Genomic DNA, 21,431 nt, shown 5'->3' with positions numbered 1-21,431 from the left:
GATGCGTGTCCATAGTTCCCAGAATGCAGCAGGGCAGCTAGAAAAGATGGCTAAGAGCCTTAACTAGCTGAGACATAGATTATAAGAGCAATGCGGTTATGGTGGAGCAGTATAAAATGCTCATTAAGCCACAGCTAGAGTACTGTGGGCAGTTCTGGTCACCACACGAAAAGAAGAATGTGATTGAAGTGGAGAGGATGCAGAGGAGATTCACCGGGATGTTGCCTGGGTTGGAGCGTTTCAGCTATGAAGAGAGGCTGGTCAGGCTGGGGTTGTTCTTAGAGCAGAGAAGGCTGAGGCGGGGGGCGGGGGGTGGGGGGGGGGGGGGGTTCTGATCGAATTGTATTAAATATGAGGGGTGTAGATAGGGTGGACAGGTTGAAACTTTCCCCTTAGTTGAGGAGTCAATAACCACAGGGCACAAATCTAAGGTAAGGGGCAGGAGGTTTAGAGGGGGTGGGAGGAAAAACCTCTTCACCCAGAGGGTGGTGGGAGTCTGGATCTCGCTGCCTGAAAGGGTGGGGGAGGCGGGAACACCTCACAACATTTAAGAAGCATTTTGATGTGCGCTTGAAACGCCTTAGCGTTGAAGGCTATGGACAAAGTGCTGGAAAATGGGATTAGTATAGTAGGTGCTTGGTGGCCAGTACAGACACGATGGGCTGAAGGGCCTCTTTCTGTTCTGTACACCTCTTATGGTTATGAGAAATCATAGAATCATAGAATTTACAGTGCAGAAAGAGGCCAATCGGCCCATCGAGTCTGCACCGGCTCCTGGAAAGAGCACCCTACCCAAGGTCAACACCTCCACCCTATCCCCATAGCCCAGTAACCTCACCCAACACTAAGGGCAATTTATCATGGCCAATCCACCTAGCCTGCACATCTTTGGACTGTGGGAGTTAAACCGGAGCACCCGGGGGAAACCCACGCAGACACGGGGGAGGATGTGCAGACTCCGCACAGACAGTGACCCAAGCTGGAATCGATTCTGGGACCCTGGAGCTGTGAAGCAATTGTGCTACCACTACGCTACCGTGCTGCCCAATGATTGCCATTGGTGAAATCAGAGTACGCAACCAGATTTAAAGTGATTGACTTCAGAACCGGGGGATGAGGTGAGGCCCACAGTGAATGGTTAGGGCCTGGAACGCATTGCCTGAGTGTGGGGGGGGGGGAGGCCGATTCAATCCAGGCTTTCCAAAGGGAATTGGATTATCATCCGAAGGGGGAATAACTGTGAGGCTCCAAGGAAAGGGCGGAGATTGGAATGGATGAATTATTCTTGAAGAGAGTTTGCACAGCCTTGATGGGTTAAATGGCCTCGCTGCGACCATTCTCTGATTCTATCTATGTGACTCCAAACCTGCCTAATCTGCCACTGTGGTGCATGAAGGGTTAATCTCCAGCCAGGGTGAACCTTGAAACTGTAACAACCAATCTTCAGTGCCTCTCCAGGCTTCACCTCTCTGCTGTTTCAAAAGCTCTTTCTCAACATCCCGGCGAGGATGGAGAGCATAGTTTTAAGTAAACACGGACCCTCCTGTGTTCTGTGTTTCTGCCCAGCTTCCCTCCCGGAGCAGTTGCTCTGTAAGCATTACCTTTGTTCAAACTGCATTGATGACATCCAGAGCAAAGAAGCAGGCCAGGGGGTAGTGGACTGCCCCCTGTGCAGCAGCATGTTCCCCCTCGATCCCAGCCAGGACCCCGGTGTCCCCAGTCCGGACAAGCCGGAGGAGGCTGCCTCCCTCCCGGTCCCCGCCGCCGGGCCTCCCTCATGCGGAGAAGACGCAAAGGAAGGCAAGGTGTGCGACCCTCTGGAGAAGCCCTCGACTGACCTCACCGAGAAACGGTGCCGGGAACATAACGAGGTTCTGGAGTTTTACTGTGAAGATGACGGAGAATGCGTGTGCGGCCCCTGTACCATAACAGGCAAGCACAAATCCCACTCACTGATGAGCTTCGAGAAGGCAGCGGCTCAGATTAAGGTGAGTGGCAGAGGGACGAGGGCGACGTTATAGAGAAACTGGGAGTGTTCCCCTTTGAGCAGGGAAGGAGAAAGATGTAAAGGGGATTTGGGGGCGCGGTGGTGTTCAAAATCCTGACAATGCAAATTTGGAGAAACTATTTTCAAACAGGAGGGTTAGAAACCAGATTGAAGGCAGCCTTGCAAAACAGCCAGAGGCAGGATTTGGAGACTGCAGTTTATACATTGGGTTATTATGGTCGAGGAAGCCACGGTCTGAAAGATCAGTGAAGCAGATTCAATAGGGCTTTCTGCAGAGAATGGAACAGGAGTTTGGAAAGGAAACATCTGCAGGGAACAAGGGACAATTGGAATGTCTTTGCAAAGAGCCAGGATAGGCACAACGGACCGAGTGGCCTCCGTCTGCACCTATCTCATTCCGTCTGCACCTATCTCAAATCATTCTATGATTGCATAGCACAAAATCAAAGGATTGAAGGAAATATTTAAATGTTATAGGTGGGCTGGTCAAGGTCCAGGATTTTGAGGGAGTTGATTTGATTTATTATTGCCACATGTATTAGTATACAGTGATAAATATTGTTTCTTGCATGCTGTACAAACAATGCATACCGTACATAGGGAAGGAAGGAGAGACGGCAGAATATAATGTTACAGTTATAGCAAGGTGTAGAGAAAAGATCCACTTAATACGAGGTAGGTCCATTCAAAAGTCTGATGGCAGCAGGGAAGAAGCGGGGTGGGGAGGGTCGAATTGGACATTATGAATCCTCCCTCCGTGTACCCGAACAGGCGCTGGAGTGCGGCGATGAGAGGGTTTTCACAGTAACTTCATTGCAGTGTTAATGTAAGCCTACTTGTGACAATAACGATTACTATCATTATTAATCCTTTGTGCCAGTTATAAGGTACCGGTAATTTATAGTTGTAGCTGTAAATGATGGTCGACGTATACACAGTGTGTGTGTAAAAACATGATATTTGTGGCCAGAAAGTGGCTTGTTCCAGATACCACATGAATGACTCCTGGAATGAAGGGCTTGTCGTTTGACGAACTGTTGAGGACTCTGGGTCTGTACTCGTTGGAGTTTAGAAGAATGAGGGGGGGATCTTATTGAAGCTTACAGGATACTGAGAGGCCTGGATAGAACAGACGTTGAGAGTATGTTTCCACTAGTGGGGCAAACAAGAGGCAGAGGACAAAGCCTCAGACTGAAGGGACAATCCTTTAAAACAGGGATGAGGAGGAATTTCTTCAGCCAGAGGGTGGTGAATCTGTGGAACTCTTTGCCGCAGGAGGCTGTGGAGGCCAAATCACTGAGTGTCTTTAAGACAGAGATAGATAGGTTCTTGATTAATAAGGGGATCAGGTGTTACGGGGAGAAGACAGGAGAATGGGGATGAGAAATATGTCAGCCATGATTGAATGGTGGAACAGACTCAATGGGCTGAATGGCCTAATTCCGTGCCTGTATCTTATGGCCTTATGGCCTTGTAGCAGGTCAACATGTACACGCCAAATGATGTTATTTACTCGAGAGTTTAAAAGAATGAGAGGTAATATGAATTGAAATTTATGAGACTAAACATGTAAAGCTGAACGTTTGGTGGGTTTAAGGACTAACCTTAAAGATGAAAGAGAGGTGGAAAGGCAGAAGATGACAGGAGGGGATTCCAAAGTTTGGGCCCCAGGTAGCTGAGGACATGGCAGCCAATGGCGGAATGATTCAAAATCGGGAATGCACAAGAGGTAGAAGCTGAGAAAAACCCGAGTCCATTGGTGAACTGGCACAATCGGGTCGGGTGACCCTCTGGAGTCCTGAACCTCCCGAGTTTTTGTCAATTGCTAATTCCCAACCTTCCGGGTGGGAATATTCCAGGAGGCTTTGTCACGTGACTCCCTGCCCTGAGTTACCCCATTACCATGTCCCTGCCGTTGGCCATCTGGCCTGTTAGTCTGCCTTGCCATGGCCAATCGGGGAGTGAAGAAACTCTTTTCCTCTCGATTATCTGAATCTTGACTGTTAATCAGACTTCTTCCCATCTCCCATCTCCATGAGCAGAAGGCGATCAACGAAAATGTTTTTAAAAACCCACACAGGGGTTGTCCTATGAAGAAATGTTAAACAGGCTGGGTCCCTAACCATTGGAGATTCAAGAAATGAGAGGAGAGCTTACTAAATAAGATTCAAATGGGACTTGATAGGGTGGATACTAATAGGATGCTTCCTTGTATGGGGAGCATGAGGGGATATAGTTTAAAAATAAGAGGTCTCCTTTTGAGGCTGAGATCAGAAGGATTTTTCTCCCAAAGAATCACTAATGTACAGAATTCTCTTCCTCAGGGAGCAGTGAAAAAAATGAAAATGGCTTATTATCACGAGTAGGCTTCAATGAAGTTACTGTGAAAAGCCCCTAGGCGCCACATTCCGGCACCTGTCCGGGGAGGCTGGTACGGGAATCGAACCGTGCTGCTGGCCTGCTTGGTCTGCTTTTTAAAAGCCAGCAATTTAGCCCAGTGAGCTAAACCATCCCCTGGAGGCTGGGTCATTGAATCTATTCACTGGCGCAGTGGGTTAGCACTGCTGCCTCACGGCGCTGAGATCCCAGGTTCGATCCCGGCTCTGGGTCACTGTCCGTGTGGGGTTTGCACATTCTCCCCGTGTTTACGTGGGTTTCGCCCTCACAACCCAAAGATGTGCAGTGTAGGTGGATTGGCCACGCTAAATTGCCCCTTAATTGGAAAAAATATAATTGGGTACTCTAAAATTTTAAAAAAAGAATCTATTCAAGGCAGAGATAAACAGATTTTGGATAGACAATGGAGTCAATGACTATTGGGGGGGGGGGGGGGGGGGGGGGGGGCAGTCAGCAAAGTGGAGCTGAGGCCACAACCAATCAGCCACGATCTTATTGATTGGTGGAGCAGGCTCAAAGGGCCTTTCAGCCATCTCCTGCTCCAATATTCTTGTGAGATCTCGGCTGTTGGCCTTAAGGATTTTCACTGGGTTATCTTGGGGTCTCCAGGCCGATCTTGGCGGGCAGGGTTACCGTTGGGACATCTACCAACTCACAGCCAGTAGATTCGGGCACTGGCTCTGATGAATCAAGTCCCACATTTGAATTCACGCTGAAGTGTTATCTATTGTTTTTACAGGACAAAGTGTTAAACAGTGTGAAGGGTCTTCTACAAACACAACAGAGTTACCACTTCAAATACCAAGATCTGCAAAAATCAGAAGAGGAACTGAAGGTTGAAGACGCTCTCACGGGTTCTGCGTTTCTCGTGGAGGGACGTTTTCTTTCTTTCTCCCATTCTCTCTCTCTCGTTCTGTGGGGTGGGTTCAGTGGCAAAGGTGGTTGTGTGACTGGTGTACAGAGGCGGATTGTTCATTTCCCGATGATGGGGGGAGGAGGGGTTTCGGATCCCCCTCATGTGTGCTTGGTGGGGGAGGAGCGGGCGGACTTGGGGGTAGGATGCCCCTCTTTGTCAGTGCGGGAGGGGGGGGGGGGGGGGTGGCATTGTCGGGGATTCTCGTTAAAAGCCCAACCCATTCAGGAAAGACCCTCTGAGGAAGGAAATTTGCAGTCTTTACCTGGCCTGCGTCTGGACCTGACTCCCTTCGCCAATAAATGTGACTGACTCTTAACTGCCTGATGAAGTCACCATTTTATCACACCTGTAACGGCTGAGGAAGGAGGCCCAACGCACCTTCACCTCCTCAAAAGCAATGGGGGATACAACAACAACTTATATTTATAGAGCACCTTTAACACAACAAACTGTCCCAAGGTTTGTCGAAGCGTTATCAAACCATGTTTGACACTGGGCCATATGAGGAGATAGTAGGTCAGATGGCCAATGTTGTGCCTTTATAAACTACAGTGTGTGTTTAACCTGTATACCATGGACAAATGATCACCACAAGTTCTTTAGTACAATAATTGTTTATTAATACACAAAGTTAAATACTTAATTAAACTGTCCATGCACATTGGACTGTAAACTAATCCACTTAAAACAACCTTAACTTAACTTCCAGGTGACTGGCAAGTACGGAGCAGATAAAGCCTTATCTGGGATCTGGTAGTATGGCAGTGCTGGAGTTCTTGTAGCTGGTCGTCTGTGTCCTCTGGCCTGGTCCCTCAGTGGATGGCATGGATGGTTTTCCACTTGGCTGGTGATGGGTTCACCGTTGTTGTTGGCTGCCGAAGCTGTAGTCTGGAAGGCTGCAGTCGAGAGAGCGAGCGGTGGGCTATGCAGCACCTTTTATCTTTCTAGCTTTCGCACCCTTTTGGGAGGTCCCAGGTGATGGTCCAATGAATCGATCGGGTCTTGATCACCCTGATCGATCTTGACCAATTGGGGACGGACACCTTAATGGCTGGGCGGGTCCCGGTCGTTAGTTTCCGAGGCACATAGGCCTCCCCTAGTAAGGAAAGCAGGCGCCGCTGAGTCTGCCATTTTTGTCAGTTTCTACCTGGAGCCCATTGTCCCGGGAAGACCTCTTAATGGCCTTTCTCCTGTTGTTTTCTGCATAAGTCTGAGCTGCAACTTTCGCATATTTGCAGGTTGCAGCCTGTCTGTGCTCAGACGTGGCCAAAATTCCCATCACCCTTTGCGGGCGGCCATTTTATATGGCCACACCAACAGCTCGGACAAATAGGTGGGTATTAAGGAGTGTCTTAATGGAAGAAAGTGAGATCATGAAGCTGAGAGGTTTCGGGACGATATTCCATAACTTGGGTCCAAACAGCTGAATGTAGAGCCACCAATGGTAGAGATTACAGCGGCAGCAAGTGTTGAGGCCATTGGAGGGAGTTGAAGACCAGGATTTTTGTATCCCTGTAATGTCCTGCAGCCCAACAACCCTCGGAGACATCCGTGCTCCTCCAATTCTGGCCAATTGTGCAGGCCTCATTTTAATCGCTCCAGCATTGGTGGCCTTGCCTGGCCCCAAGTTCTGGAACACTCTCTCTACATTTCTCCATCCTCATTTAAGACCCTCCCCATATTAGTCTGACCTAATATCTCCTCATGAGGCTGGGGGTCATACTGTGCTTTATGATTCTTCTGCGATGGGCCTTGGGATGTTACATGACATCAAAGGTGTGAGGTAAATATAAGTTGTTGTGGTGCTGGTTAGGATATAGCAGTAGGATTCCTTAAATTATTATTTCATGGGATGTGGGCGTCGCTGGGCCAGCATTTGTTGCCCATCCCCAATTGCCTTTGAACTGTTTTGCTCGGCCATTTCAGAGGGGAATTAAGAGTCAGCCACGCTGCTGTGGGTCTGGAGTCACGTGTAGGCCAGACCAGGTAAGGTGGGCAGATTTCCTTCCCTGAAGAAAATTGGTTTTACAATTGGTGGATGGTTGCCAACGTCTAACTGGGTAGCACTAGCTAAAGCAGGCTCGACCTGCTGAAGTGGTCCTGATAATGAAAGCACCTCAGCAGAAATAAGCTAACGATGGGTCTTGAGGAGTTCCAGTGACGAGCCTGAGATTATTTCCTTCAACCTTGTTCTACTGTGGGATTGTCCCTGGGGAGAAAGATTGCTGATACAACTGTCTTGGTCTTGTAGCTTGGGTGAGTGACTATCTTGAGTTTCGTTACTGCCACAGGGCACCGGGTACATGTTCCTGTCAATTCCCACCAGTATATTCCATATTTTATAAATCGTGGTCAGTCTGTTTACCTTCCTCCTTTGCTGTTGTGATTCCCATTCCGAATCTTTGATCAAAGATGCGACGCTGGTGTAATACATGACAAAAAAGTGGAGCTGAACACTTTTGCCTTGGTGTATTTTATTAAATTGGAAGAAGAAGGGTAGCACGGTAGCACAGTGGTTAGCACAATTGCTTCACAGCCCCAGGGTTCCAGGTTCGATTCCCGGCTTGGGTCACTGTCTGTGTGGAGTCTGCACGTTCTCCCCGCGTGTGCGTGGGTTTCCTCCGGGTGTTTCGATTTCCTCCCACAGTCCAAAGATGTACAGGTTAGGTGGATTGGCCGTGCTAAATTGCCCTTAGTGTCCAAAATTGCCCGTAGTGTTGGGTGGGGTGACTGGGTTATGGGGATAGGGTGGAGGTGTGGACTTTGGGTAGGGTGCTCTTTCCAAGAGCCGGTGCAGACTCGATGGGCCGAATGGCCTCCTTCTGCATTGTAAATTCTATGAGAACTGATTAATCTGAAAAACGTGCCTGCTTATTCACCCCAACCCCTTGGCAATAAAGACCAACTTTCTCTTTGTCCTCGCACGATACTGCAGATGTTGGAAATCTGGTGTGTGTCCCCGAACAACCTACCTCTAATTTTAAGGATATACTGACCACCCCTCTTGTTCTGGACTGCGTCCCCCCCCCCCCCCCCCACTCTCTTCCCCGACCACCAGGAAATAGAGTCTCTATCTGACTATGAGTTGATCTTTCAGATGCAGGTCAATCGATTGCAAGGAAACCTATCGAAGAAATTTATGGCCTGGAGGAGCAGCCTGGAGGAAGATGAAGAAAATGTGCTGAGAATGATTGACGAGGAAGCAAATCGGTTGACTTCCAAGAGTAGCTCCTGTTCAAAAACATTAAACGAGAAGATGGACTTGATCAGCCAGATAGACGATGCAGCACAGGATCTGACAAAATGCGATCGTCTAGAATTTCTTGAGGTATATTAACCAACAATACGTTTAGATACTTCATGTCGACTTTTTGTTTTACATTATTAATCGCCAGGTCCATATTCAGAATGGGATCCTCTCTGCAAACTTGTCCCAATGGTAGCCCTATACTGCCATCACTGGTTGGATGAAGCAATTACAGCAGGGCAAATTGAGCTCATGTGGATGCGGGAGTTTATAATGGAATTATACGCAGTAAAGACACAAATTACTGCAAAACGTGGGCTGATCTGCGCACGCTGCCCTGTAACACCTTCACCTGAAGATTATACCTGGTCTTGTCTTCCCAAATATAACTCTGTGGGTGGTCGGCAGGTCGCAAATTAAAAATCCTGGAGTTGTGCTCTCTTCTGAAATACAAAAACCTCACTGTCACGCTTTTGTGTCACCATTTAGTCCCATAAATTCCTCTGTCCAGATTTATAATGGAAACAGACTATGTAAACATGTCACATTGTAATTACAGCCACCTACCACTGATGGTGCTGTTGCTGCTCAGTTTGTGCATTTCCTGGTTCCTCGGTGTGTAGCGCAGAGAAATTCCTCCGTTCTAACCAATTCTGCTTTCTAAATTGCTCTTAACTTTCCGTATTTAACTCGAAAGAAAACGCAAAAATTCATTTAAAAATTAAGAACACAATGTGTCTAAAATGGAGCCTGAATTATATCTGTGTTCATCCACTTTTACCTGAATATTGTGCACGGTGTTGGTCCATATGTGCAACCCATTGGTATATTAAAAACAAGGGTGTGCACACATTTCCTGCATTAGTGTTCGATGGTCATGACTTTTTATGGTCAAACCTTTTTTTTATATTAACAGGCAGGTGGCAGTGTGGCTATGGTTACAAGTTTAAAAAAAATATAAATTTAGAGTACCCAATTCTTTTTCCAATTAAGGGGCAGTTTAGCATGGCCAAATTCACCTACCCTGCGCACCTTTTTAGGTTTTGGGGGGGGGGGGTTGAGACCCACGCAGACACGGGGAGAATGTGCAAACTCCACACGGACAGTGACCGCTATGGTTACAAGCTGAGGCTGCTAGGTGACTCCACTAAGTGCCTGTATTGCTCTTGTGACTGTGAAAAGCCTTGTCCCAGTGGTAGCCCTATACTGCCATCACTGGTTGGATGAAGCAATTACAGCGGGTCACCACATTCCGGCGCCTGTTCAGGTGAGCTGGTACGGGAATTGAACCCGCGCTGTTGGCCTTGTTCTGCATCACAAACCAGCTGTCTAGCCCACTGGGCTAAACCAGCCCATGATAAACCATGATACATACACTCTAATAACAGTCTAACTTTGTTTTATTTCACGATATCAACTCAATTGTCTAACTTGCCTCTCTCTCTCTTTTTTCCCCCTCAGAAATCTAGACAACTCCTTTCCAAGTAAGTTTCATTCTGTCGTCCTGTAGATAATTGCTGCAGCTCAGGAATCTGCACTCTTGGTTATCAGAATGGTCATTCAGGTTAGCAATCCCTGCACTCTGCCATTACCACCAAGCCAGTGGATCAACCCTGGTTCAATGAAGAGTACAGGAGAGCAAGCCAGGAGCAACATCCTGCATACCGAAAAATGAGGTGTCAATCTGGTGTCAGATCTAAGGTGTCAGATCTAAGCTCTGCAGTTCCTGCCGTATCCAAATTTGGGTGCCCAAAGCTGGCCATATTTAGGGGCAGCACGGTAGCATGGTGGTTAGCATAAATGCTTCACAGCTCCAGGGTCCCAGGTTCAGTTCCCGGCTGGGTCACTGTCTGTGCGGAGTCTGCACGTCCTCCCCGTGTGTGCGTGGGTTTTCTCCGGGTGCTCCGGTTTCCTCCCACAGTCCAAAGATGTGCGGGTTAGGTGGATTGGCCATGATAAATTGCCCATAGTGTCCTAAAAAGTAAGGTTGGGGGGGGGTTGTTGGGTTACGGGTATAGGGTGGATACGTGGGTTTGAGTAGGGTGATCATTGCTCGGCACAACATCGAGGGCCGAAGGGCCTGTTCTGTGCTGTACTGTTCTATGTTCTATGAATGGTGGTGGACAATTAAAAACTCACTGGAGGAGGAGGCTCCACAAATATCACCATCCTCAATGATGGAGGAGCCCAGCACGGTATGTGCAAAGGATAAGGCTGAGCCACTCACAACAATCTTGCCAGAAGTGCCGAGTGGATGATCCATATCGGTCTCCTCCGGAGGTCCCCAGCATTACAGATGTCAGTCTTCAGCCAATACGATTCACTCCGCGTGACATCAACAAATGGCTGAAGGCACTGGATACTGCAAAGGCTATGTCTGACAATATTCTGGCAATAGTACTGAAGACTTGGCTCCAGAACTTGCCACACCCCTAGCCAAGCTGTTCCAGTACAGCTACAACACTGTCATCTACCCGGCAATGTGGGAAATTGCCCAGGTGTGTCCTGTACACAGGAAACAGGACAAATCCAACCCAGCCAATTACCGCCCTATCAGTCTGCTGTCCATCATCAGCAAAGTGATGGGAGGTGATCATCAGCAATAATCTGCTCTGGGGAAAGAGCAATGTAATTCACCCCTTTCAAAAGTCCATACAGGTCGTTGGCTTTCTGTGGTCCTTAAACTTCGAAAGTAACTCAGTGTCAAATGAAATGAAAATCGCTTATTGTCACGAGTAGGCTTCAATTAAGTTATTGTGAAAAGCTCCTAGTCGCCACATTCCGGCGCCTGTTCGGGGAGGCTGGTATGGGAATTGAACCGTGCTGCTGGCCTGCCTTGGTCTGCTTTAAAAGCCAGCGATTTAACCCAGTGTGCTAAACCAGCCCCTTTCAGCCTGACCACATTCTGTGAATCATCTTCAAAAATGTACAAATGCAAGTGGTCTTTATTTTTTTCTTTAAATTATTTTTTTCTTTTTTCACTTCAGGGCAAATGAGCTCCAGATGGAAGCAATACCAGTTGTCCACAAGGATATGTTTAATGTACGTTCTGTATCTGAACAAGTCAAGGAGCTGATCGATAAATCTATGATATACTACTCGATTATACTGAACATGATCGGTAAGAAGGTTCAAGTCCTGTGAATATACACCACAGCAAACCTTGTGTACAAGTATCCTTAAACACTGCTCCAGTGTACCAGCTTCGATTCCGGCCATGGGTGACTGTCTGAAAGAAAAGGAGACCTATTTTCGCAGAGACTAAAAGCACAATTAGAGGCAGGCAGTCAGACGAAGATACAAACAGATCATAGATCAGAGAATCAAAGAACAACATAGCGTGGAAAGAGGCTATTCAGCTCCAGATGTTGAAATTGGCTTGGTCAGTTAGTCCCACTTCCCCACCCTTTCCCTCTGTTTCCTTCTGGTATTTATACAATTGCCTTTTGAAGGCTGCTCTCTTCGTATTCGTTCAGGGGGCGTGGCTGTCACTGGCAAGGCCAACCAGCTTTTGGTGCCCACCCCTAATTGCCCTTGAGCTGAGTGGTTTGCTAGACTATTTCAGAGGTTAGTTAGGGGTCGACCACTATGCTGTGGGCCTGGAGTCCACCGCTGTTTAAGAAGGGAGGGAGGCAGAAGACAGGAAATTATAGGCTGGTTAGCCTGACTTCGGTCACTGGTAAGATTTTTGAGTCTGTCATTAAAGAAGAGATCGCGAAGCACTTGGAAGTGCATGGTAAAATAGGACTGAGTCAGCATGGCTTTGTCAAAGGGAGGTCATGTCTGACAAATCTGTTAGAGTTCTTTGAGGAGGAAACAAGGAAGTTAGACAAAGGGGAACCAGTAGACGTGATTTATTTAGATTTCCAGAAGGCCTTTGACAAGGTGCCGCATAGGAGACTGCTAAATAAGTTAAGAGCCCATGGTGTTCAGGGTAAGATCCTGGCATGGACAGAGGATTGGCTGACTGGCAGAAGGCAGAGAGGGGGGATAAAGGGGTATTTTCAGGATGGCAGCCGGTGACTAGTGATGTGCCTCAGGAGTCTGTGCTGGGACCACAACTTTTCACAATGTAATGATCTGGAGGAAGGTACTGAAGGCACTGTTGCGAAATTTGCAGATGATACAAAGATCTGTAGAGGGACAGGTAGTATTGAGGAAGCAAGGGGGCTGCAGAAGGACTTGGACAAGCTAGGAGAGTGGGCAATGAAGTGGCAGATGAAATACAAAGTGGAAAAGTGTGAGGTTATGCACTTTGGAAGGAGGAATTGAGACATAGACTATTTTCTAAATGTGGAAATGCTTAGGAAATCAGAAGCACAAAGGGATTTGGGAGTTCTTGTTCAAGATTCTCTTGCGGTTAACGGCAGTTAGGAAGGCAAATGCAATATTAGCATTCATGTCGAGAGGGCTCGAACACAAGACCAGGGATGTACTTCTGAGGCTATGTAAGGCTCTGGTCAGATTCCATTTGGAGTATTGGGCTCAGTTTTGGACCCCGTATCTAAGGAAGGATGTGCTGGTCTTGGAAAGGGTCCAGAGGAGGTTCACAAGAATGATCCCTGGGATGAAGAGCTTGTTGTATAAGGAACGGTTGAGGACTCTGGGTCTGTACTCGTTGGAGTTTAGAAGGGTGAGGGGGGATCTGATTGAAACTTACAGGATACTGAGAGGCCTGGATTGCGTGGACATGGAGAGGATATTTCCACTGAGTGGTAAAATCTAGAACCAGAGGGCACAGCCTCAGACTGAAGGGACGATCCTTTAAAACAGAGATGAGGAGGAATTTCTTCAGCCAGAGGGTGGTGAATCTGTGGAACTCTTTGCCGCAGAAGGCTGTGGAGGCCAAATCACTGAGTGTCTTTAAGACAAAGATAGATAGGTTCTTGATTAATAAGGGGATCAGGGGTTATGGGGAGAAGACAGGGGAATGGGGATGAGAAAATATCAGCCATGATTGAATGGCGGAGCTGACTCGATGGGCCGAGTGGCCTCATTCTGCTCCTATGTCTTACAATCAAGATCACAAAAGCATAGTATCAGGTCACAGTTGTGGAATCTTGCTGTGCATGTATTAGCTGCTGCATTTCATCCATTACAACAGTGAGTACACATCAAAAGTACTTCATTTGATGTAAAGTGCTTTCGCGTGTTTGGTGGTTGCAAGTCTTTCCTTTTTCCCTGTAAGGTCACCCCTGCCTCAGCTCTTCTGCTGCTGAAGACCTCATCTACCAGACAGACACCTCCAGACTTGTCTGTTCCACTGCTCTCCTGCCTGGCCTCCGATCGTCCGCCTTCCGTAAAGTTACACTCGTCCAAACATCCGCCGCCTCTATCCCAACTTGCACTGAGTCCCATTCACCCAACACCCACTGAGCTCACCGGCTTGCATTCACCTCCCATTGCATCTCAACCTCCTGGGCCCGAAGCTCTGGAATTCACCTTGTCACTGTTGTCTTGTGCTCTAGGTGTAGCATAAGCGGCTTCTTTGTGGTGCAGTTGACAAAGGAAGGATCAGACGTGGAGTTAACTTCAACACGTTTATTAAACTATATACACTTCTATTACTCGGGTTCAACACTACTGTTAATCCTACTATAGCTACCCAGACTGACTAACCGGACTGCTACAATCCACGTGGTGGGAGTGATATCAAATCAACCCTGTGTCTCTACTCACTGACTGTCTCCACTGGAAAGAGGCAGATCATATGTGATGTGTCCTTTATATATGGGTTGGTGTAATGCCCTCCTGTGGTCATGTCACCTCTGTGTGTATCGTGAATGCCCATTGGTCGTGTCCTATCTAACTGATCTATTGGCTGAGTGTGATGTCTCTGGTGCTCCCTCTAGTGTCGAGCTAGTCTATGTGTATTTACATTAACCCCTTATGTATTTACAGTGATGCACATCACCACAACTGCGACTCACTCTTGCCTGTGTTAGAAGGTTGAGGGTTCAAGGGTTCAAGTTCCCGTCTTGTGCACAGCAATCCGGGATTGTACTCTGCCGCAGAGCTGAGAGAGGGCTGCACTGTCGGAAGAATTCCGATATGACACCAAGGCCCTGTCTTCTCTCTTGACTGGATATTAACAGCCTGTTTCCAAGGGGAGCAGGGATTACCCCAAGTGTCCTGGTTAATATTTATCCCTCCAATCAACATTGCAAAGACAAGTTATTTGGTCATTATCACATTTTGTTAATTCGATTTTCTCTCTCCACAGATGTTGCCCAACTTGCTGAGTTTATCCAGCATTTCCTGTTTATATTTCAGATTTCCAGCACCCACAGTATTACCTTATATTATATCACATCGCTGTCTGTCAGATTTACTGTGTGCATATTGTCTGTACAAGGACAGACAGGTCTCGTACATTCCCCTCTCTCAATCTATAGCCATTCAGATAATAATCTGCCTTCCTGTTTTTGCTACCAAAGCAAAAAACCTCACATTTATCCACATGATGTTGTTTTGCCATGCATCTCTGAAGTATCTCTGTATCCTCCTCATGGCTCACCCTCCCACCCAGTATTGTGTCATCGGCAAATTTGGAGATAAAGCATTTAGTTCCCTCATCTAAATCATTCATTTGTATCGTGAGTAGCTGGGTTGTATCATTGATCCCTGTGGTTCCCCACTAGACTGCAATTTGGGAAAAGACACGTTTATTCCTAATCTTTGTTTCCTGTCTGCCAACCAGTTTTCTATCCATCTCAATACACTGTCCCCAATTGCATACACGCTAATCTCTTATGTGGGACTTTGTCAAAAGTCTTCTGAAAGTCCAAATAAACCACATCCACGGGCTCCCCCTCACTTTCTATGTCTTTAGCTTTGACAAAGGGTCACCTGGACTCGAAACGTTAACTCTTTTCTCTCCCTGCAGATGAACATATGTTGCTATTTTTAAGTGAATATTATCCCACCAGCGTCGCCAATAATGTTGCCAATTTGCACCAGAGATGCCAATAATGTTGCTCCTTTTAACTGGATACTAATATGACCATTATTAATGATGATATTGCTTTTCAGAGTGGCCAGGTATCAAATGATACCACCACAAGGTTTAGCCGGATAGCGATCAAAGACCCAACAACCAGTTAGTCAGTTCAAGTTCAAGGATAGTTTATTTACACACAAGAATTACTTTGACTTGCAACATAAAATACTACAAGCTAAATTACACCTAACAACTACAACAACCTGTACTTAACTTCAGGCACCTGGCTTTATGCAGAGGAACAAGGTCTTTGTTCGGATCTGGCGTGGCTGGGTCTGGAGAAGTGACTTTGTTTCTGCTGGGCTCATCCATCTGATAGCGATCGTTGGTCTTGAACTTGCTTCTGGTCGTGGTGCTGCAGTTGGTTTTGGGCACAAGCCGGGGCCAAGAGAGTGCCGGTGCACCGGGGCCAAAAATGACTGAACACATGGCAGTGTCTCTCTTTATCCTTCGGGGGTTCGTGCTCTTTTGGGCCGTCCTTAGCTTTGGACCCAATAATTCAACAGGCTTCAATTACTGCCTTCGATTTTAGCCAATAAAGGGGCGGGTGCCTTGATGGCTGGGCATGTCCCGAGTGGTCATTGACCTTGGCTGTTTGGGCTTCCTGGGTGAAGGGAGTGGCGCCGATGAGTCTGTATCTGATACCTGAGTACAGGTCTTTTGTCCTGGGGAAATGGGCCATTAGAATGTAAATTGGTTGGGGGTTTCCATAGTGTCTGGTTATCTAGTGGCCAATATACACTTAAGCTCTGAGTTCGTCTGGATCCTGCATTGGCCATATTTCCCATGATTCTTTGCAAGTGGCCATACTTCCTTTTGTAAGTGGCCATCCCAGATGGCTACACATAGAACATAGAACATACAGTGCAGGCCATTCGGCTCATCGAGTCTGCACCGACTCACTTAAGCCCTCACTTCCACCCTATCCCCCTAACCCAATAACCCCTGCTAACCTTTTTGGACACTAAGGGCAATTTAGCATGGCCAATCCACCTAACCTGCACATAGAACATAGAACATAGAACAGTACAGCACAGAACAGGCCCTTCGGCCCTCGATGTTGTGCCGAGCCATGATCACCCTACTCAAACCCAGATACTCAGATAGAATTTACAGTGCAGAAGGAGGCCATTCAGCCCATCGAGTCTGCCCGGCTTTTGGAAAGAGCACCCTACTTAAGTCTACACCTCCACCCTATCCCTGTAACCCAGCAACCCCATCTAACTTAAGGGCAATTTAGCATGGCCAATCCACCTAACCTGCACATCTTTGGACTGTGGGAGGAAACTGGAGCACCCGGAGGAAACCCACGCAGACACGGAGAGAACGTGCAGACTCTGCACAGACAGTGACCCAGAGGGGAATCGAACCTGGGACCCTGGCGCTGTGAAGCCACAGTGCTAATTAGTTGTGCTATCGTTGCTGCCCAGATGTTGCCAGACCTGCTGAGATTTTCCAGCATTTTCTTTTTGGTTTCAGAGTCCAGCATCCGCAGTAATTTGTTTTTATCCCCCTCATCAATTCTACTAGTTACATCCTCGAAGAATTCCAGTAGATTTGTCAAGCATGATTTCTCTTTCGTAAATCCGTGTTGACCCTGTCCAATCCTCCCAAGTGCTCTGCTATTAAATATTTTATAATTCCCCCACTATTGAGGTCAGGCTGACTGGTCTATAATTCCCTGTTTTTTCTCTCTATCTCTCTTTGTAAATAGTGAGGTGACATTAGCTACCCTCCAATCTGCAGGAACTGTTCCAGAGTCTATAGAATCCTGGAAGATGACCACCAACATATCCATTATTTGTAGGGCCACTTCTTTGAAAATAATAATAATCATCTTTATTATTGTCACAGGTAGGCTTACATTAACACTGCAATGAAGTTACTGTGAAAAGCCCCTAGTCACCACACTCCGGCGCCTGTTCAGGTACTCTGAGGGAGAATTCAGAATGTCCAATTCACCCAACCAGCTCATCTTTTGGGACTTATGCGAGGAAACCGGAGCACCCGGAGGAAATCCACGCAGACACGGGGAGAATATGCAGACAGTACCCAAGCCAGGAATCGAACCTGGGACCCCTGGTGCCGTGAAGAAACAGTGCTAACCACTGTGCTACCGTGTCACCCATATTCTGGGATGTAGATTAAGGGCGCAATTCTCCGCTCTCACGAAAATTCGGAGAATAGCGGGCGGCGTAAATTTTTACGGACACGCTGGTCCGACGCCCTCCCACTCTTCTCCCCCCCCCCCCCCCCCACGGCCGCCCCCGACACGAATCGCTGCCCGCCGTTTTTTTACGGCGAGCAGCTATTCACCCCTGGCCGATGGGCCGATTTCCAAGGCCTTTTCGGCCATTTTTATGAACGTAAAACACACCTGGTCTGACCGTTCGTAAAAACGGCCGTAAAGTCCCGATCTGGGGAACCATGGCACCGATTGGCACGGCAGTACCACGGCCGTGCCAAGGGTGCCATGGGCCCGCGATCGGTGGGCACCAATCGCGGGCAGCGGGTACTTAACCCGTGCACTCTTTCTCCCTCCGCCGCCCCGCTGGATCCATTCGCGGGGCGGCTGAGGGGCATACCGGCCCGCGCATGCGCGGGTTTCACGCATATGCGTGATGACGTCATCCGTGCATACGCGGGTTGGAGTCGTCCAATCCGCGCATGCGCGGCTGACATAATCTGACACGTCAGCGGCTAGCGAGCTTAACGAAATTCGTTAAGCCCGCGATGCCGGAGTTCACGGTCGCGCGATGCTAGCCCCGACCGGGGAGCTGAATCGGTTCCCGGTCGGGGGGGGCGGAGGCTGGCGTCAAACCCGCCCATTTTTGACGCCAGCTTCCCGAGTTTTCGTAACTCGGGAGAATCGCGCCCTAAGTATTCTGGGATGTAGATTTTCAGACTCCGGAGATCTAGTGGCCTTCATTCCAGTTTTTTTTCCCAATTAAGGGAAAATGTAGCGTGGCCAATCCATCTAGCCTGTACATCTTTGGGTCAGGGGGGTGAAACCCACCAGACATGGGGAGAATGTGCAAACTCCACACAGACAGTGAACCGGCGCCGGGATTGAACCCGAGTCCTTGGTGTGAGGCATCAGTGCTAACCACTGTGCCACCATGCCTCTCTCATTCCCATTAATTTTATTTGTGACGACAGAACCAAAGTATGTATTTAGTTGGTCAGCCATTTCTTTGTTCCCTATTATAAATTCCACAGTTTCTGACTGTAAGGGACCTACATTTATCTTCACCAATGTTGTGCTCTTCACATACCTATGGAGACTTTTACAGTCAGGTTTTATAGTTCCTGCAAGCTTATTCTCGTATTCTATTTTCCCCTTCTTCATCAATCCTGTGGTCCTCCTTTGCTGAATTATAAACTGTTCCCAATCCTCAGGACCACTGTTTGTTTTCTGGACAATTTGTACGTCTCTCCCTCGGATTTAATGCTATCTCTGATTTCTCTTGTAAGCCATGGTTTGGCCATCTTTCCTGTTTTATTTTTTGCGCGAAACAGGAATTAACAATTGTTGCAGATCACCCACGTGGGGTTGAAATGATTACCGTTGCCTTTCCATCGTCAGCCTTTAAGTAACATTCCCCAGTCCATCATAGCCAACTCGCACCACATACCTTCGTATGTAATAAAATACCTTTATTTCGCTTCAGGACCTAAGCTTCAAATTCAATTACAACGCTTCCCAGAACTCCCTCCCTAAGAGCACTGTGGGAGTACCTACATCACATGGGCTGCAGGAGTTCAAGAAGGCAGCTCACCCCTGTCATGATATGCACTCATGCACATAATGAGATACAGACACCCAGTACAGCCAATCAACACACAGGACAGAACACAATCAATTACCAGGCAGAACACTAGAGGGTGGTCTCCCACTATAAAACACACGAGGCATCAACACTCTGCCTCTTTCCACTGGTGACAACTGTAGTGACAGTCAGGGTGTATATATCAGTTAGCACCTTCTACACATGGCTCAGAGCTAGTCTGGTCTAGTTATTTATAGCAAACACGCTTAGATTAGTAGAGTGTCAAACCCACAGTGAACTGTGTGCACTGCTTAACAAGTTCAATAAAGCGTATTGAACTAACATCACAGTTTGGAGTCCACTTTCAAGTACAACTGCATCCAATTGCAGTCCGTGTTACCCCAGGGTGAATAACACGACATGGTACCAGGAGTGGAACCCCCACCTTCTGTAGGGCAATTAGGGATGGGCAGTAAATGGTGGCTTAGCCAGCGACACCCACATCCCTTCAATCAATAGAAAGATCTAATCAATTGTCTGGTCACCTGAACTAAGTACTTCCTCCTGTGAAGCACCTTGGGATGTTTGACTGCATCAAGGTTGCTGTGGAAATACAGGTTGTTGTTGTTGTTGGTGGTGGTGGGTTGCAGGCCCCACACTGGTAAAGACTGTGACCCCTACCCTGAAGTTGTTGGGTTTCTGCTGTCATAATCATCTGCCTCTCTCTCCTTCTCCAGGTGAATGGGCACGCCTCACCTTGGACACCAAAACCGCATACTGGTTCCTGACCGTCTCTGAAGATGCCCGCTCGCTGTCGTTCGGATACGATCTGCAGCCTTACCCGTCCAATGCCGAGCGGTTCCGTACCCACCGCCAGATTCTCTGCTGCCAGAGTTTCACCTCGGGTTACCACTCATGGGTGGTGCAGGCTGAAGGGATCGCCTGGGGGATCGGGATCGCGTACGGCAGCATAGCGAGGGAGGGCGAGCATTCTGACCTGACCAACTCGGCCAAAGCTTGGTGCATTCACCTGAATCACGGCACGCTCACAGCCAGTCACAACGGGTTCCATATAGACATCATCAAGGAACCAGTGTACACCAGATTCCAGGTCGAGTTAGACTATGAGTCAGGTTACGTGTCATTTTACCAGGTTGCTGACACTCTCCAACACTTGTATACATTTAGAACCGACTTCCTCGAGCCTGTGTTTCCAGCATTTTCTTGTTTCTATATTTCCTCCATAAAACTCTGCTAGGTGGATTATTACATAGGCCCATTAGGCCCAACAGATCAATGCTGGTGGTTAATCTCCACATGGGCATCCTTCCACCTTAGCATACCTTTCTTCCATCTTTTGCTTATCTAGATTCCTCTTAGATGCATCAATGCTTATCTCCAACACTCCGTGTCGCTCTCGGGCACTGACTAGCGATTAGCTTACACTTATGGTTTGCGTAATGCTCCGCGAGACACGTCTGCTATTGACCTCCATCACACCCTCTCTACATCAATCCCATTAATGTTTTATTTCTTAATTTTAAGGATTTTTAAAAAATGTGTTCTTGGAATGGGAACATCACTGGCAAGGTCAGCGTTTATCGCACATCCCGAATGGAGGTGATTAAAGCTGTAATTTACGAAGAATTTTGAGCAGGGATTACACAGGTAGCTCACGACCTTACTCAGTTCCAACTGCAGGATGTTTTCAACAAGATTGAACAGTGTGTCGCAGAGTCTGGGGGTTATTTTGAAGCTCGGATATTTGAACTGTACTGTGCGGAATTTTATGAATTATGCTTTCATATGTCATTTACAGTTTGCATCCAAACATTATTAAAGCTTCAAAGTTGCACGAGTACTTTGTCAAGAAATGGTCCATCTTCCAACATTTTTCACCGAAAATATACTTTAAAAAATATATATTTTTATTCAAGTTTTAACATTTTAATAGTCAGACAAGGTAACATTTCCAACTGAAATGACCCCAAAGCAATCCCACAAACCACCCACCCCCAGCTCAACCCCAAACCCCCCCCCCCCCCCACACACATTAGCCATAAACAGCTCTTCAAAATGTAATATAACAAACC

The 21,431-nt window shown here is 47.5% G+C and overlaps 1 protein-coding gene across 1 annotated transcript; it reads left to right on the top strand.

The window, feature by feature from the left end:
* The first annotated feature begins 1,460 nt into the window (after nucleotides 1-1,460).
* Nucleotides 1,461-21,196, top strand: LOC119966606 (E3 ubiquitin-protein ligase TRIM7-like). The gene is made up of 6 exons (XM_038798577.1): nucleotides 1,461-1,988; nucleotides 5,145-5,240; nucleotides 8,419-8,649; nucleotides 10,030-10,052; nucleotides 11,556-11,689; nucleotides 20,076-21,196. Exons 1-6 carry the CDS (start codon nucleotides 1,509-1,511, stop codon nucleotides 20,594-20,596), a joined length of 1,485 nt encoding a protein of 494 aa, XP_038654505.1. The 5' UTR covers nucleotides 1,461-1,508; the 3' UTR covers nucleotides 20,597-21,196.
* The last annotated feature ends 235 nt before the right edge of the window (nucleotides 21,197-21,431 follow it).

The sequence above is a fragment of the Scyliorhinus canicula genome, chromosome 5 (genome assembly GCF_902713615.1).
Source record: "Scyliorhinus canicula chromosome 5, sScyCan1.1, whole genome shotgun sequence".
Taxonomy (NCBI): domain Eukaryota; kingdom Metazoa; phylum Chordata; class Chondrichthyes; order Carcharhiniformes; family Scyliorhinidae; genus Scyliorhinus; species Scyliorhinus canicula.
Note: the sequence above shows the minus strand (reverse complement) of the source record. Positions and strands in the feature narration are given on the sequence as shown.